General features: G+C 42.8%; 3 protein-coding genes across 3 annotated transcripts; 2 read left to right on the top strand and 1 right to left on the bottom strand.

Annotated features, from left to right (window-relative positions):
- Positions 1 to 922: 922 nt before the first annotated feature.
- LOC139297816 (transmembrane protein 151B-like) lies at positions 923 to 2,984 on the top strand. The gene is made up of 2 exons (XM_070920619.1): positions 923 to 1,003; positions 1,575 to 2,984. Exons 1-2 carry the CDS (start codon positions 923 to 925, stop codon positions 2,982 to 2,984), a joined length of 1,491 nt encoding a protein of 496 aa, XP_070776720.1.
- A 3,279-nt stretch (positions 2,985 to 6,263) lies between these two features.
- Positions 6,264 to 8,315, top strand: mtres1 (mitochondrial transcription rescue factor 1). The gene is made up of 4 exons (XM_070920845.1): positions 6,264 to 6,301; positions 7,035 to 7,485; positions 7,714 to 7,786; positions 7,885 to 8,315. Exons 1-4 carry the CDS (start codon positions 6,283 to 6,285, stop codon positions 8,065 to 8,067), a joined length of 726 nt encoding a protein of 241 aa, XP_070776946.1. The 5' UTR covers positions 6,264 to 6,282; the 3' UTR covers positions 8,068 to 8,315.
- Positions 8,316 to 9,166: 851 nt separating this feature from the next.
- Positions 9,167 to 13,107, bottom strand: bend3 (BEN domain containing 3). The gene is made up of 4 exons (XM_070920618.1): positions 12,988 to 13,107; positions 12,033 to 12,087; positions 11,532 to 11,710; positions 9,167 to 11,398 (listed from the first exon to the last, which is right to left on the bottom strand). Exons 2-4 carry the CDS (start codon positions 12,082 to 12,084, stop codon positions 9,167 to 9,169), a joined length of 2,463 nt encoding a protein of 820 aa, XP_070776719.1. The 5' UTR covers positions 12,085 to 12,087; positions 12,988 to 13,107.
- Positions 13,108 to 18,272: the final 5,165 nt, after the last annotated feature.

Here is an 18,272-nt window from a genome sequence, read left to right as displayed (position 1 = left end):
CATATTTCTAAGTACAAAGTGGAGCAATGACTAATAAATGACTTGATGCATCTGATGTATTTGTGTTACTATAATGTTCCTGCATGGTTGTATACGTTTTGTGATTTTTGTATTACGTCCTCATCGATGTTGGGAAAATCCACCCCAAAATCCAAACAACATTTTCTTCTGCAACTCTAAAGCTACTCCATGGACACTGTTGATTTCATTAGGATACTGACATTTCATACTGACAACCCATAAGCTCTCCATTCAAATAAAATCCCTTTGCACATAATATTACTTCGAAAAACTCAACGAGCAGACGTTCACCTGGGACTGCACAACTGTAAGAGTCCGTTTTAGGGTGGACTTCCCCTTTAAGTGACTGATTTATGCAACAACATCTCACCGTACACCTGCCTCAGTCAGCACCATGGACAGCGAGCCTGCCAGCTCTCCATAGCCCGCACACACACACACACACGCACACACACACACACACACACACACACACACTGACAAACACACGGCGGGCACTGAGGGGCAGGGCACGCTCATTTTCTAATGACTACCAGCTAATACAGCGTAATCTACGGTCATGTTACTGCGGCACTGACAGCTAAACTGTAGCAGGCGGGATGCGGGCTTTCCAATAGACAGCCCCCCCCCCCCCTCTCCCTCCCCCCGTTTTTTTTTGTTTTTTTTTTGTTTTTCATTTTTCAGCCACCGGAAAGATTCCCTTTCTCTTGAGTTTCGCGGATCAACATGCCTCCGTCGACTCGTCCCTGGCTTCTCTCACGGGCGGAGTGGCTCTAAATGGTGACGGACGTAATTCACGTCTGACGGGTCTTGCTCGAGGGACCCTGCAGAGCAAGGTAGTGAGATCTGTTCCTCTTCCTGCTCCACGCCCTGCCTTTATTATCAATAGCTGCCCGGCACCATGTCCCCTCCAGCATCGGCCGCAGCGACAGCGAGTGAAAGCAGCACGACCACCGTCTTCGAGGAGGACACCAGAGAGGAGGTATTGTTTTCGAGCATCCCTCACATGAGCGATGAGCAATGCGCTTGGTTCTGATCTGTTATAGGTCTCGGCGCAGGGCTTTAATGGATCCATGTGCACAGTGAGCAGAATGGTTTGCCAGGGATTTGGTCTCACAAATGATCTCATTGGTCACAGTTCGACATGGGAGAATGTCTATGATCTCGTAGCCTGCATGAATAATTTCAGAGTAAAATGGCAGGACACGTGTGATTGGTAATCCCTGCATCTTTACCTGTCTTTCATCTGTCAATGTGCAGTAGTGGGCCCCTACCTCTGGCGTCGTCTGTGAAATGTCCACATAGCTGAAAGACATATCACTGCTTGCAGACTGATTATCTGGCAACCCTGTAGAGACTTTGTAATGTCCAGTTCCATGGCTGCATGACCCCTTCATTAAATTCATTAAGAAAAATCAGTGAGAATCCTTGTTGTGCTCAAGATGTTGCAGTGATCAATCTGCGGAGATGTACACTGCAACAAGCAAAATGACATTTTGAGAAGATGATAGATTATATGATGACAGTTTTTATCACTTCTTCTTCCTCAACAGCAAAGACCCCTGAAGCAGTCTCTGAGCAAATCCCTATGCCGGGAGAGTTTTTGGAAATGCCTGCTCCTGTCCATTCTCATGTATGGCTGCATGGGAGCGATGGTTTGGTGTCACGTCACCAAGGTGACCCGCCTCACCTTTGACAGTGCCTTCAAAGGGAAATCCATGATGTACCATGACAGCCCCTGCTCTGATGGCTACATCTACATCCCTCTGGCCCTACTGGGCATGCTCTATTTAGTCTATCTCGTGGAGTGCTGGCACTGTCATGTGAAGAATGAGCTGCAGCACAAAGTGGAAGTGGAGGGCATCTATGAGCGCATCCAAAGGATGCAGCAAGCTAAACCCTGCATCTGGTGGAAGGCCATCAGCTATCACTATGTTCGCCGAACACGACAAGTCACGCGCTACCGCAATGGAGACGCTTACACTAGTACCCAGGTTTACCATGAACGCGTCAACACCCACGTGGCAGAGGCTGAATTTGACTACAGTCACTGTGGTGTGAAAGATGTTTCCAAACAGCTGCTGGGCTTGGAGAAGTCTGCTCTTACAAAGATGCGGTTCACCAAGTGCTTTAGTTTCGCCAACGTTGAGTCTGAGAATTCCTACCTTACACAACGAGCAAGGTTTTTCACTGACAACGAGGGCCTCGATGACTACATGGAAGCCAGGGAGGGCATGCACCTGAAAAACATTGACCTGAAGGAGTATGTCATGGTGCTGTCTGACCCGGAACACCACCCCTGGTATCTGTCCCACTACGTCTTCTGGTTTGCCTCATTCCTCACTTTCTCCTGGCCTCTCAGAGTCTTCACAGAGTATCACACTGCATATGTCCACTATCGTGTTGAGAAGCTCTTTGGGCACGATTACCTCCCTGTGACCCCATGTGATGATCGGCCATATTGGCGCCGCATCCCGCGTGTTAACACCATTGACAGTACAGAGCTGGAGTGGCACATTCGGTCCAACCAGCAGCTGGTGCCCAGTTACTCAGAGGCCGGCCTGATGGACCTGGCCCAGTGCCCGACCAGCTTCAGCGGGATACGTCAGAATTGTGAGCGCTGCCACAGAGCCATCAGCTGCTCCTCAGTCTTCTCCAGGAGCGCCCTCAGCATCTGTACTGGTGCCAGCTCCCGCATCCCCTTCAGCGCCAGTCGGTTCTCCTTGGCGCGACGCTACGGCTCCCAGCGCAGCTGCTTCTGGAGGAGCGGCAGCTTGGACGACCAGGAGAGTCCCAGCGAAAACACCCGCTGCCTATCAGAGCGCCTCACCACAGATGATGAGGGACCCCCAGAGTATGAGGACGCACTTTGCTACCCAGTGCTCATTGTCCACTGCAGTGAAAATTGCCACAACCACAGGTCTTTCCACAGAAATGGCTCCTGTGTGGAGACTTCCTTATGACTATGCAGTCACTGACAAAACACAGTGGCATTTCTGTAGCATACAAACACTTTGGACACCAGAAACAGAGTGTGTAAACAAGTCTTAATGTGAGATACACAGATTCGTGCTGTACTGTCATACTATCTAAAACAAATGCCTGAATCCTGAATGTGTGAATCACCAAAGCAATAACAGTGATTAGTGAGTGGAGAACAAAGTGACAGTGGTACAGTGTGTGAACCCACTAGGATACACACACACGGACAAATTATATCTGCCTGGCTTCCAATGAAAACCAAGCAGACAACGACTGTTACACTACATCATTGCCATAGCTTTTAAGATCGCATACGTACCGTGCACATGAACCTGAAGCTGAAGCTGCATTTACCTCATAAGACCTATTCAGAGGCCACGGACAAGACGGGCAGGTTTAAACATCTCATTCAGTGAAATCTCAGTAACACCAAACACATCAGAGATGACCAGTCAGATAAAGTTGGAGCTGATTTTTTTTTTAACCATCATCAGGAATGGTAAGGAGGTGTTTCTACAAGTTGAACCTACTACTTCTACAGCAATAACTGTGAAAATAAATACCATCTCTCAAGTGAAAAAGTAAAAGACTGAATGACAATCCAATATGTTGCGCTTATGCATATCACGAAGACACGTTGGTCCAAATAGAAACCTCCAATCCAAAAGAGACAAAATGAACTCTTGGATACTCTCACTGTTATACCAATCTGTGATGTTGGAAATGTGTCATTACTTATGTGAAGTGTTGTAATTCTACTTTTTTCGTGTACCTTCTTTTATAGCAACATGCCTAATCTATTTCTACTTCAGTTCAATGACTTTCTGCATTTCCCAGAATGCCTTTTGATAACTGCAGACAACAGGTATAAACTGTTAAACTGCTGTGTTGGTGAAAAGTGGCATAAAGATAGTAAAAACAGAGTGACAGCTGTTCTAACCGAGAAAAGAATTACGACTTGTGCCCCTTACTCAGAACAAACCCGTCTTGCATTGCATTCTGGTCTATTGAGGCTCTGGGATTGCGAATTTGGTACAACTGATATGCTTCTACTACAATGGATTTCTCCATGTTTGACTGTTGACTGTTGGTGCTATATGGCAGCTGCAGAGAGAAACATCCCTTTCTTTTGGAGGCTGATGGACTAACACCTAAACCTGATGTTTACAGTTGATGCTTTTGAAACATTTTGTCCTACAAACCTCCACCGTAGCTGTTGGAATTAGTCTAATGTGATGACACATTGTCCCTGTTTGGGTATCAGCAAGGAAACGAGAAACAACACAACAGAATCAGAAAAGCTTTTAACGTTGTTAAAGGTTATGATATGATTTGTCTTGACTGACCCAGAAACTGGAACATTGTTGGAGCACCAACACTGTCGAGTCATATGAGCCTTCATCTTAACAAACAAAAAAAACATTATGAAAAATCAATCATCCATTGATTGAGCAAATACATTTTGTCTTAAATTAGATAATTTTTTTTCTCTACCGACTGCCATGACAAAACCTGCCGGCAACTGTGGTACAAACACATATATGTACATGTCATTACATTATTGTTGTGGTCAGAAAAGACAAGGACAGGTTTACATTGAATCTACACTACATTTGAACAGGTGGATGTCACATCAGTCACTACCATTATCATCTGTCAAACAACAAACCACGGTGTGGATTTAGCTGCAAAAAAAAACCCCACAAGGTCATTAAACCCATGCTCAATTTTGCATGATTTCCTTCTGCTAAGGCAATGTGTTAAAAACCATAAAACATACCTGAATGTAAACCACCAGCATATATGGTATACTGTAGTATATGTCCATTATGTGTCTATAGTAAAGGAACAATGCTCCATTTTTCATTTGTAAAATGGTGATTTCACTATCCAGTGTATACCGAATGTGCTCAGAGAGTGAAAGAGCACAGCACCCACCAACATGTCACCATATTTCCTAAAGACTTTGGATGTTGACATTTGATTTATTTGGGGGGACTCTTTTGAGTAGAGTTTACAGGCAGTATATGCAAGGATGTAAATGCACTTACGTTTACACATGGACATCATACCAACTTTATAATACTGACTTTTTTATAACATTGAACAGGAACATATTATATGCATCCTAACAAATAACATTCTTGTTCTTACATTGTTTTCAATAATGTAGTGACACCAGTATTATGCACTTGAAGTGACACTAGACATTATGAATTGTAGTGAAGATGAATGTTGATGTAAATTCCCTCAAAGTAACAAAGTATTCAAGCTGATATATTGACAAATGCATAACTGCTCAGACATAAAACAATACACCACTTAAAGCCAGTTAAAGCTTCCTGTAAAATGTTAAAAATGTCCTTGTTGTCATTATAATCAATACAGGCTGTATAAATAACTTGATTACCTTTCAAAATATGTATTCAAATTTATCTTATGCTGGAAAAATAAAAAGTTGCAATAAATGTCTGGGGAAACCCATGTATATTTAAAAACTGTTGGTGGCTTGTATCCTCAAACTCGCTGGGAAAATCTGGGTGGGGAGAGTGTTTACTGGAGGAGCTGCTTCAGTGACACCAATAGATGTTTTTTTACAGACAATTGTCACATGTCACAGAAGGAAAATCACAGCTTTACATAATAAAATGAATGATGGCTGAATTACATTTAGCTGCTTCTGTATGTACTGTATATATATACATATATAAAACATGGCATAAAACATGTTATGTTTTTTCCACAGTGGCACACACTTTTAAACAACTGATGTACTCCTCTAACCCATTTACCTTTTACCTACCATTAACGTAAATTCTAGTATTTCTATGGTATAAAAAGGATTCACTGTACTGCATGAAAATGAATGAAGAGAAAGGTGATACAACCACATTGTGTGTTACATTCATTGACTTTGATTTCCCGGATAATTATTTCTGGCTCAATTATTATAGCAGATTAAGTGGAAATTGTGTAAGGTCTGCCACTGAGTCAGGACAGCACAAGAGGTAGACAAAGAAAAGGTCGAGACTGACACAGACTGAGGGATTACCCTGTTCTTTGTAATGCACATATAATTAGTAGTGGAGTTGGAAAGATTCGAGCTGCAATTTAACAAGAATATCCTGGTAAACTTTGATTGTTTTGCATAAAAATCCTGCTGTGGTTTGGTGTTTGGTATGATGTCATTCTCCTCCAGTGCGGCAGGTGGCAGCACATTTACATCGGCTGGTACACAAGTAACCCAGAAGTGGCAACGAAGTACAGTAACAACAAGCTATGAAAGGTTGTTCCGTAGGTGAGTAGGCTGCCAGATACTTATCGCATTTTAGTAACTTCATATTTAGCATTTAGCAACGAAGTATAACTGACTTTACTGTGTTTGTTGGCTGGCAAGCTCGTGGTGGGTTGCACGTGGACTGATATAATGAGTCCACGAGCTTGCTGAAGAAAAATAAGGCTAGCTAGCTGTAACTGTTTCAGCTCGGTGTCAACTTTAGCCTGCAAAATGTCATGCTCAGTCAAGCGGGGATAGCATTACATACAATTATGACAAAAAGTACGCAAACTGCTAATATTAAAAGACAAAATACGATGTTCTGCAACGTGGACAGCGCCACCTTTCATAAATGTTTGTTGCCGGCTGTGTATAGGCATAGTAGTATAGCAGTGTTGCGTACTGTAATCCAAAGAGACTTAACTTACTCTTTACAAAGGTGGTTTAACAATCAAACAAAAACGGACATCATATTTATCTAATTAAATAACACAGTTAGTGGTATAAATAGTGAAATTATAGATTAAGTTAGGACTTCATGGGAAAAAAAGTCTACAATATTGAGTTTGACAGTTTATTCTTGACCTTATAAACAGCCTTTTAATTTTGACTCTTGATGCTGAATGCTTAGCAGTTCATTCAGTCTGTTTACTGATATTGTTGATATCACAATCATTTTGGCACATTAACTTTTCTACTTAAATGCGTTACAGCAAGATCAGTAATTCAACATAATGTTTCCATGTTTTTCTAGTGACTGGGTGGAGCACAAACATGCAGAGTTTAGTGGTGCAGGCACTTGCAATGAGGCAGCTGGGCAGGTTGAACCCCCGCCACCTGCTGGCTGCTGGATATGGACTGAGGCAGACTGAATGGTGTCCCAGGGCCATCCACACGCGCCAGCTGTGGGGCTGCTCGGCTTTCCCCGCACTTGGCTGTCACAGGCCGGCTTTCCGTGGCAGAGACGCTGCCAGGGGCTGGTCCGTCCACCATCTGAGGTTTAAAAGCAGCAAGAAGAAAGGCGCTGCTCGGACAGTACAGGAAGAGCAGGAAGATGAGGATGAAAAAGACCCAGAGGACAGTGATTATGAAGATGAGGTGGATGAGAACCCAAATCTACCAAAGGATTATAAAGACATGGAGAAATATGTGCAGTCCTTTCGCTATGATGTCGTCATGAAAGCCGGCCTGGACATGGCACGCAAGTGAGTCACTGTCTGTCGGCTGCTCTCACAGATTTGAATGCCATCTCTTCTTTATAGCCGGCCAAACATAAAGAATCCCATGCTATCAGTGGTGTTTTAGTTTCACAGGAATTACTGATTGGATGTGACTGAGAATTTTGTTGCATGAACATGTTCAAATGTAACTTGTAAACAGCCTCTCATTCTTTGAACATGAGTATAGACTAACTGTCCTTTGTTTTCTAACAGTAAAATTGAGGACGCCTTCTATAACAACAAGCTCAGAATAAACGGACAGAAACTCATCAAGAAAAGTAAAACGGTGAGTGACCGTTTGATTACAAGTTACATGTTCATTCTCAGTCTTTCTACTTGTCTTTTACCTAATTTCTCATTACTTGTATTTTGTTCTTTATTCAGGTGAAAGTTGGGGACACCTTGGACCTGATACTGTCGGAGAACCGAGAGACAAACACTGTTACTCTGATGAGAGTTGCCCTGCGGAGGGTTTTTGCTGAATCCACTACAACAGAAAAGTACAAAGTTGCCATAAGGCGCTGGAAATTGATAGAACTTTCCAAGGATGAGGCCTTTAAGCCATGACCTTGAATAGGACAGTATTGACTGTAATACCATTGGCCAGTGAAGGCGGCAACACCTGCAGAAATGAATGCCATCAACAAGTTGGATCTAGAATGGATTACAAAGGTATAATGTAAATGTTAACAATTATCAGTGGTTGTAGACGTTAAGCAGTTGGCTGGGAGAAAGATTTTGAATGTTCATCTTTCCCCACTATACTGTGAGACTCCTCCAATAAAGGTGCACTTTGAGGTTTTGAGATTCGAAAATCATGTCCAGATGACTTGGCTGACGAAGAGCACATGACATTTTCTTGCAAGTTCATAAGTCTTCATCCGAATCATTAACTTTGTGTGTATGTATACTCCCAATATCTTTCCTGTTAATCCTCATGTAATACTTTTTAAAAATAGAAGTGGTAAAATGGTAAGTACTAGTTGATGCAATATTTATGTTGCGAAGTACAGAGCTTGTTGGGGAGTGTTAAGATTCCCTCCTCTGGGTGTAAAACTGCAGTCAATATTCAATAAGTCCAAGTTAGATACCTCAACAAGAATAGTGCTATTATGTAAAACAGTACCCTCATAAGTCATATTTATAATTGTGATTTTATTAGAAATAGGTTATCATGATCCATTGTCATGTTAAATTGTCTTTATAATATAAACTTCTATAAGAAGGCTTAACATAAGCACATTGTTATTAAAACAGTGGTGGCACAATGCTACATCAGTAACTGCAATGGAAATATATCACATCATTGTGATTCATTTCTATACATAGAGCAAATGTGTGACCTATGCTATTAGCTACTATTATTGTTTTTAAGGCTACAACATTTATCAACAAAGTATGTTAGATGAGCTATGACAGTTTTGGCTTATAAATAGAAGCAGTTTTAACTCTTTATCCAACAATAATGAGACTACATGAACTACAACATCTACTGCTGTAGCCAAAAGGTAAAATATGACTAAGAATAGTACTGAAGAAACTCATAACAGCTTGGCTTCATCCTACATAGGACAGTTTGTAAAAGTTCAACAATGCGGTTTCAGCTTATATACTGTGCAATTATTTTTATGACAAAAAAGTGTTGCCTAACTGAAAAGTACTGCAACTACGACACAGTGCTCGACCTCTTGGCCTTCTTAAGAATGTCACACTTCTTGCGATTGGGGCGCCGGCAGCGCTCGTCGATGCTTGGCACACATTCGTAGTGCCACACCTCTTCCATCTTATCCACAGGATACACTGCTTCCACGTAGTGACGAATCAATCTGAGGCGGACAGGGTCAAGCTGCTTCTTGTTGCAGGCCCCTGAATGGTTATACTGCAGCCGCAGGTTCTCCTGGGTGAAGAGCTCGGGGAAGAGGCGCACCAACAGGCGGGCGGCAAAGTTCCCAACAGAGAGACTCTGCTGGACAATTTCCCGTACCTCAGCGTCTGAGAGCAGGTAGACAGACGGTACAGGGAAGTCAGGTTTGGATACAGTCAGTTCGTCCAAGGGAATTTTACAAAAGTCTTTGCTACTTTTCTCAGGGGGTAAAGAGGGAATATCTGGATCCTCCCTCGTGCTCTCTGGATTGAGCTGGTTCAGCTGGCAAAGAAAGTCCTGCTCCGACTCTTGACCGTACACTTTGCGCTGCTGCAGATAGGATCTTCTCTGCTCCGTGTCACGTCTCCTGCACCTCTCATCGAGTTTGCCCACAAACTCAAGCATCCACACTCTGTCGTTCTTGGCCCGAGGGTAGACTAACTGCACGTAATGGCGGATCAGATTTACACGAACAGGGTCGAGCTGCTTTTTACCAAGAGAACCGCTACAGTTGTACTGCTTCCGTGTGTTCTCGTGGGTGAAGAGCTCAGGAAACATGAGCACCAGCAGCCGAGAAGCAAAGTTCCCAATGGACAAGCTACATTCATAGTTGTTCTTCAGCTGCTCCCTGGACAAGAGGTACTCCTGGGGAACAGTGACGTCAGGAAGAGGAATCTCCAGATTGTCGAAATCCACGGGTGTAAGCAGCGACTTTTTGGACTTGCGACTGGGCCTTTCATAATCACCCACCTCTGGAACCTTAATAATAGAAACATCTTCAGGAAGGCTAGCCAGGTCATAGCCCTCATCGTTGATATTGTCAGGTTCACTCCCATTGCCATTACTGTGAGGACCCTCAAGTGCATCTTCCATATGCTGGATGCACACCTGAAGCCAGCTGTCCTCAGGCACATCAGGAAAATTAGCTTCCATGTACTTTCTTATTATTTCCATCTTGTCAGAGTCCAGAATTAGCTGCCCCACACTGCTGAAACTGCTGGAGCCTTCTGGCATTTTCCCCTCTTCAAAAACCTCAGGGAAGAGACGGTGCATAAGAAAAATAACAAAGTCCTCAGGTGAGGAGAACTCATCCAGCTCCTCGGTGGCTTGTGTATTGAAAGCAAGGTCTGACACGGCCAGGCTGCTCTGCTGGTTCTCTACAGAGATATGCTCCTCCTGGCCCTGCTCATTAATGAAACGATAGCTTTGAGGGTGCTCAGCCTTTATGCCAGCACCTGTGATTGTCTGCTTCCGGAGCAGCCGAGCACTCTCCATGTCCCTCTGTGCCCAGAAGCGATTGAACAAGTCATTAACCTGAAGGAGGCATTCCTCCTGCCAGACGCTGTTGTTCTTGACCGAAGGGTAGCACACCTCAACATAGTTACGGATCAGCTGCAGATGTAGAGACTCCAGCGTTCTCTTGCTGGCCATGCATTCATGAGAGCAATCCCTGGCTTTGAACAGCTCTGGGAAGAGATGCACCAGCAGCCGACACCCAAGCTCCCCAGCGCTGGACGTCTGCTCCATCAGCTGATTCAATTCGTCACTTGTTAGCAGATATTCGGGAGGAGGCTGGAACTCCGTCACCATCTCAGCTGGTTTTATCTGCTTCTTTATCCGCATGACCTCAAGGGTTAACAAGTCCACTTTGCTATGCAGTTGTGTCATACTTGAATTCAGGGTGTTGAGAATGAGAAACATTTTCTCAATCAGCGGGTAAAGGCTGGAGTCTGCTGACGAAGCTTGGCCTAAAGTGTCTGAGGTGGGAAAGGCCTCCAATGGGCCATTTTCCTCCGAACTTTGGAGCTTGGACGAGAGGATGCCGCTGTAGTTGAGCTCATTACCGGCACCATGAGTGGCCTGCTGCTCCAGGCTTGGTGTGTTCCTCTTCTCCGAGATCCTGTGGGAGATGCTGAAGAGAGGCTTTCTGTAGGAGACTCTGGATTTCTGCTGGATGCAATCCCTCTTCTCTCCAGTCGTGGTGAGGCAAAGAGGCTCATGTCTGCTGCTCTCATCCATTAAGTGGTGCCTCATCTGGACAGAGTAAATAACATTCAAAACACTGTTAGAGACACCTTGACACCTTAATCAACAAATAGGACATGCAACTTGCCATTATTGGAAACTAATGTTTTTAGTTTGCTAAAATGCTCTGAGGTCAGCTCACCTCGCCAAAGACTCTGACTCTCTTGCTGCTGGTGGACTGGTTTGTGTCAGGGCCCATCTCAGCAGATGACCGTTTACCAGCCTCAGTGGCCCCAGGAGACCCTCCTCGAAGTCCTTCAGGGGGCTCGCAAATTGCAAAGTCCTCCGTCTCCTCCTTAATGTCCTGGACATGCTTGTGTTCTGCAAACAATGAGAGATTCCCGTTTTCTTCTTTAAAGCATTTGTTTTCTGGTCCACACTTACAAATACACACTCAAGTTAACAGTGACGTTATTAAAAAAAAAGCATATCTCTTTAAATTAGTAGGACTCCGCCTCAATATTGATACGTCTCTTTTAAAGATGCAGTTGATCCACATATATTATCTGATCAATCAAAAAACCTCTTACACAATCCGGTGTCTGAATATTAATCCGTTTATGCTTGGAAGAAACGGGTGTAGCTATGCTATACTCCAAAATGTTTTTTATTTTTATTAAAGGGCAGGGTTGCAGAAGTTTACCTTTCTCAAGCATCGCTTCATCTGAAACTTCTCCATGCTCAGCGGAATTCATAGCCTAGAAAAATAGATCATAAACATATTAAGTCAGTGAAAAACAATATGGAATATACATAGTCAACAAACATGATGTGGCAGTAGAGCCAAAACAATTAGTCCATTCATTGATTGAAAGAATTGGTATATGAACTGATAATAAAAATAGTCGTTAGTTGCAGCCTTAGGTGACACATTCCCAGAGGCTGATTCAATTCCACCAAGAAAATGAATGAACACAGTGAAGTTCAATTGTGACACTGGAGCAATACTGGTTTTATTAAAATATGCTTGATGGGCATCAACACACAACACATACATACTGTACGTTTAAAGTGACAGTGTGTGAACACATCAACTCCAAACTACACATGAGAATTAACACACAAACATGTGGTGGCTGGTATGCTACCGTCATGACGAACAGCATGTGACCAGCTGCAGCCAAACACATGAGCTGGTATGCAGCGTGAGCTTGCGTGCTGCCAAGCAGGTTAAACTGATTAACAAAATAAAATCTGCTGTAATGCCGACTCATTTTCTTGTACAACGAAAAAGTGGATGTGTCATTGCCACAGACCCCACTGTGTGCATGCCACCGTACACTGAGTTGCCTCCTAGCTCTCGTCCAGCCTTTATTAACCAGCTACTTCCTCATTCTTCCGCCCATGAACCCTTGAACCAAAACACGAGCCAAACCAGCTGTGCGAATGCAACTCTTCACAAAGCCTCGTCACAAGCGTGTCATTTTCCCAACGGCACGGGTCATTGTGAAGAGCAATGCACGGCGTTGCTTAAGTAGTGCAATATTTTGTTTGTGAATTTTAATGACGCGGCAATGTTTGCGTGGACGAGTCCCCCTCCTCCTGCTCTGACTTATTAAATTAGCGGTAAACGCGCGTGACCGGCGGTTAGAGCTCACCTTTACGGGTCCACGCAATCCTTTAGGACTGTTAACGACGTGTTGGACATGTCTGCGGACTATCGCGGCGGTTTATTTGCAGGGAACTGTTGTTCTTGTTGTTGATATTTTTTTTTTTCTCGCTCGGCTTCTGTGCTTTCTCGCGTGACGTGACGGGGCGCGCGCCTGCTGTGTCACTTCCGCACAGCTGTGGGGAGAAGAGGGGTGAAAAATAAAGCAAAAATGCAACAGCAGTTATAATACCGTCTAAATGAGACAACGTCACCGTTAAACTCATATTATTATACTCAAACAATAGCGCTTTTTAAAAAGGTGTTTACGTACAGTTGTCATTATGTTGAGTCTCACGTGAGTGGCCGGACGCGGGCTGCTAGGCCCGTGTACCTGCTGTGTTGTGCCCTTTTAGCTTTTAGCTTGTCACGTTTTCTCCCAGTGCTCGTTTCCCCCCTTCCATGCAATTGCCTAGAAATGCATACGCCTGTTCATTGTGTGTATACTGCATAAAATCAGCGGTGGAAAGTAACTTTAAAGTAAATTAGTTAAGTAAATTTACTACTGAAGTACAATTTGTACCTTACTTGAGTATTTTAATTACTCCACTAAAAAACAGAAGGAACTATTGTAGTTTTACTCCACTAGGACAGGTACAATTTACTTTGCAGATTAAGACTTTTAAAAACCTACAGTAAGATGCATAAAATATGATGCATTGTTAAACAGTAAATTAAACCACCCAACAGTATATAAATAACTAGAATCCATCGACAACATTAAAATGTTTACAGGTGAATGCTTCAGTAATAATGACCTAATATAGCCTCCATCCATGATATACAACAATATAAGTCTGAGGTCATTTTACATAAATAATGGGTCCTCTTTATACTTTATAATGTATAAAGTAAATATGCTGATTATTCTTCTGTACTTTAGCTCAAGATCAATTTTGAGAATTTTACTTGTAAAAGTTTATTTTTACAGAGTTGCATTCCTACCTTTACTCAAGTAAAATAAGATGGATATTTGGATAGTTTCTTGTAGCTACTTATTTTCTTGTGGCTCAGGATCTCAGGGTTGTTGGTGCTATTTTTGTTGGTATTTTGCTGTGTTGTCACTATAATATTCATGTAGTAACTATTCCTTTAAAATACATTTGTTATGAATTACTGTGCAGTAGCTTATCATAAGAGTGGCTATTATAATGTTTTGGGTTTTTTTTTATCTTGAGTGGAGTAAAACAGTGGTGATTTATGCTGGCTTCCTCAACAAAATCTTCAGGAGTTGGCGTGATGCATGGGGTCACAGTCCTATAATAAAATTATGAAACAAGCTGTAGTATAATTCATAGAGCAACCCTTATCAGTTAGTACGTAAGTAATTTATACCAGATACACCTGGAATAACATACATGAACAGGAGAATAAGGTTTTCAAGTCATTCAAGACCCATTATCAATATAGTATAACATAATATAAAAACAGATGTAGGTGGGAGTGATACCTCCTGCCTGTAGGGATAATCTCGGTTCACCTTGAACTACAGAGCTCACATTATGTGGTCAAATATCGCCCTCAAGTGGAAAGACACTGCAACACTATGAGAATGAGCTCTGAACATACCTGTCTGCTGTCGGCTGTATGTAAACCAGGAGGATATCAACAGTTTAGATAGCACAGACTCCTAAATGCACATTCTAAACTATGGAGAACAAATTAAGATTCTTTTATTGATCATGACTTGGCGAAGACTGTGAACAGCAATTCTCAAACCACACAATCTTCTTGTAAATATATCACATATAGCCTAATATTTATACTGTTTTATTTTTCATTGTGTCTAGCTAACATTCTTGCCTTAAACATTTTATATTGTGTTTAATTGATTAATCGTGACAATAATCGTCAGATTAATCGATAATGAAAATAATCGTTAGTTGCAGCCATACTAGGGACACATTTTACCAATGTCCCTACTATCTATCCCCCATGCAGGTAGTGATCTTTAAATGTTACGCCAGAGACAAATATTATTCCATTCTGTTGTACTGCAGGTTGTGACATGACATGATGAGCACTGTATACAGTAAAACTTTACTCTGTCTACAAAAAGCTGTGTGTTAAAGCTTCCATCATGCAGAAAAGCTAAGAAAAACACATGGATACTCAGTCTGGAGATGACTACGGGAAGCACACGAATAGACAACCAACATAACTAAACTTGACAATTTACAGTCGTAATCTGAAGCCGGTGTGTGTGTGTGTGTGTGTGTGTGTGTGTGTGTGTGTGTGTGTGTGTGTGTGTGTGTGTGTGTGTGTGCGCGCGCACCATAGACTGCGGTGTGGTGTGCACAAAAGCTCTGATGTTCAGGATTTAGGCTGTTCATCCACTCAAATATCAACAAATGTCCTCAAATTAAAGCTCACAGTCAACAATCACAGTATCCCAATATCCCATATGACGTTCCAAGTTCAAAGATTATGGAGTTAAAACTATATTAACTTGGAGCTGTTGGCAGCTGGAAGCAACTCAGTGAAATGATGGATAAGAGGCAGCAATCATTTGGAGCTATACCATATTGTTGCAATCAGAGGGAAATGTTGATTTGTGAGGGGCAGCAGCCATTAAGCAGAGCTGGTTAGTTGAGCTGGTCAACGGGTTTCCTCTGATGAGCAGAGCTTTCAGTCAGTGAGAGATGAACCGAAGACCTCACGGTGCCATAATTCCATCTTAATCATTGACCATTTCATGCACACACTAGCACCCAATCTTCTGTCCCCTGCCACAAATATGTCGATACAGGGATGATATAACAACCACAACGTGTGGCTGGTGTGGTTCTCATTATTCGACTAATGAGCTGTCTCCATGGCAGTCTGATCTGTCAGCCAATGAAGCGAGCAGGCCTTGTATGGGGGTGGGGTGGGGGGGGGGGGGGGACATGGCCCAGGGTCAGCCAGGCGACGGCTTGTGACGAGGGGCCGGCGTGCAGCACTTAACACCGGGAAGAGCTCGTTAAAGTGTCATTTTTGGCCAATATGCTCGTCTGTGTCGAGGAGGCCAATCAGCCATACTGCTCCCATCGCGGGAGAATGACTTTCATCCATCAGCGTCAGCTATATGATGATATTAGCAGGTGTTTACTGATAGGCCATTCAGGAGAAGACAAATGGAGGTTCTAATGTTACTCCACATTCACATTCACTCAGTCATTTTACATACTGGCTTATTCCTAATAGGGTCACGGGGGCTGCGGGGAATCTATCCCAGCATGCACTAGCAAGGGAGGCAGGGTAGCACCATGGCCAAGGCATCAGTCCATCACAGGGTTTAAACACTCACAGAAAACTCACAGTCATGTAATATATGAGACTCCGACCTGCATGAGTTTGTACTGTGGGAACTTGATGTCTGCTCTGTGGAGACTGAAGCGGGAATGCAAAGATTATCAGACCAAAAAATGTGATTATTGTTAAACCTTTATGGGATATGATTGCATTGTTCTATTTAAGCACTACATATTAAATTGTTTCTTGGCAACAAAGATTACATTATTCCTGATTCATGCCATTTCTCCCGCTGTAGAGAGAATATCACACCAAACTGCCGTTAAAAAAAATAAATAAAAAAAAATTCACAGCTGTTCTTATCAGCAAAGCTACACACTTGGTACAACATGACTTTGAGACAACTGGTTTGGAGCTGCTCTTCAAGTTGGCAAACACCCACTATATCCAGCTGCAAATGTGCAGTAGCGGGGGGGAACTGATTCAAAACATAGCAGTGCTAAGATTATCAGACCGATGCTCGTCAATATATGTGTACTGTATATTAGATTCACGTAGAGTCACGTCATCCCTGATGAAGGTTCCGTACTGACCAAAGCTACATACAAACTAAAACCCACAAAGAAATGTAATTATCTTTTAAGCATTTTATGCTTAAATGCTTATTTCTGTACCACATTAGAAGCACTAGAAACACTAGACAGTGGTAATACTGAGTAATGAATGGCTTTATTAATGGTTAATAAATCAGTTAGAAGTCATCAATAAGAACAAGTATTGGGTTGCCAGGTTGTGAAATGTCCCCTTAGCAGGCATCTATCCTCTCTATTTGGAAGTAATGCAGTTCTAAATGTTGGTAATCCACTAAACATACGTCTAATAAAGCATCAAGTCTGAAGTTATACATGTTTATAGTTGTAGAGGGATTTTTTTTTTTTTTACAACTTGGCAATACAAAAGTTCTTATAAATTATATTTAAAACATTTCCAAGAACACTGTATCTTTTCTGTCAGACTCACATGCTGACAGTCGCTGTGTCCCCGGCATCCACTGGGGTGTTTGCAAGTGTGTAATGGAATCTGTGCTGACGGACTCTCTCCACTGGACCCTGCTGTAATTACACCACTCGTCGTCTGGGCCGGGCACACTAAGGCCGCTGTTGCCCACTTCATGTTTTGCATGTAAACCTATAGTCTTGCCAACTCTTGCTTTCATGACACCCAAGACTCTCAAAACTGGAAACTGTAAGCAAAAACAGAGTCAGGTTTCTGCTGAAGATGACAAAACCTCTCTCCTTCCTCGTTATACTCTTCATTTGGGCCACGCAGGAGATATCAAAAAGATTCATGCTGGCAGAAAGGGAAGGGAAAAAAAAGGGCTACAGTTTCTGTTCTATATGAAACATTTAGCTTTGCCACTGGACAAACTCTCAAGTCGAAAACAAAACAAAAAAAAAACCTCATCCCATCAAATCCTGTTCTGCAGTGCCCGGTTGATTTCTACTGGGAGCGTCTGTGCAACAGTTTCATTGCTTAGGCCGGACCTTCTTTTGAAAAAGTTCTGTTTAATAACTATATTTGTCATTCTGGCAATGCCCCAGCCTCCTCCCTTGTTTGGTCCTTTTAACTTTCCATGTAACTTTCCTCATGTCTCCTCACGGCGAGGATAAATATTTCATGAACAGCCTGAGGCTTTCCCTGGCACATGCTGTACCTCGCTTTACCCAGGAAGCCCAAGCAGCGGAAACCAAAACAGAAGAGGAAGTGGACGTCCAACCCAGCAACAGACAGGAGCTTGTTTTCGAAATAGTTCACTCCACATCATCACCAGCCCCACCTTCTTCTTTTATATCCTACCATCTCTTCTCCCTCCTCATCCACCCGTTTCCTCCTCATCCACTTTTCGCCCTCAGAGTCCCTTTCTCCACCAGTCCTGCTCTGCCTCATGTTTTCTAAGATGTTAGAGGTATCTGATCAGATAATTACCACTGACATGTAAAC

The sequence above is a fragment of the Enoplosus armatus genome, chromosome 15, assembly GCF_043641665.1.
Source record: "Enoplosus armatus isolate fEnoArm2 chromosome 15, fEnoArm2.hap1, whole genome shotgun sequence".
NCBI classification, from domain to species: Eukaryota; Metazoa; Chordata; class Actinopteri; order Centrarchiformes; family Enoplosidae; genus Enoplosus; species Enoplosus armatus.
Note: the sequence above shows the minus strand (reverse complement) of the source record. Positions and strands in the feature narration are given on the sequence as shown.

Excerpts from the sequence above, each read along its gene's own strand:
- LOC139297816 (XM_070920619.1), top strand. The coding sequence starts at position 923 with ATGTCCCCTCCAGCATCGGCCGCAGCGACAGCGAGTGAAAGCAGCACG. Across the intron at positions 1,004-1,574 it reads AGGAGGACACCAGAGAGGAG|CAAAGACCCCTGAAGCAGTC; the intron begins GTATTGTTTTCG and ends CTTCCTCAACAG.
- mtres1 (XM_070920845.1), top strand. Across the intron at positions 7,486-7,713 it reads GGCCTGGACATGGCACGCAA|TAAAATTGAGGACGCCTTCT; the intron begins GTGAGTCACTGT and ends GTTTTCTAACAG. Across the intron at positions 7,787-7,884 it reads TCATCAAGAAAAGTAAAACG|GTGAAAGTTGGGGACACCTT; the intron begins GTGAGTGACCGT and ends TTCTTTATTCAG.
- bend3 (XM_070920618.1), bottom strand. The coding sequence starts at position 12,084 with ATGAATTCCGCTGAGCATGGAGAAGTTTCAGATGAAGCGATGCTTGAG. Across the intron at positions 11,711-12,032 it reads TGAAGCGATGCTTGAGAAAG|AACACAAGCATGTCCAGGAC; the intron begins GTAAACTTCTGC and ends CATTGTTTGCAG. Across the intron at positions 11,399-11,531 it reads GAGTCAGAGTCTTTGGCGAG|ATGAGGCACCACTTAATGGA; the intron begins GTGAGCTGACCT and ends TACTCTGTCCAG.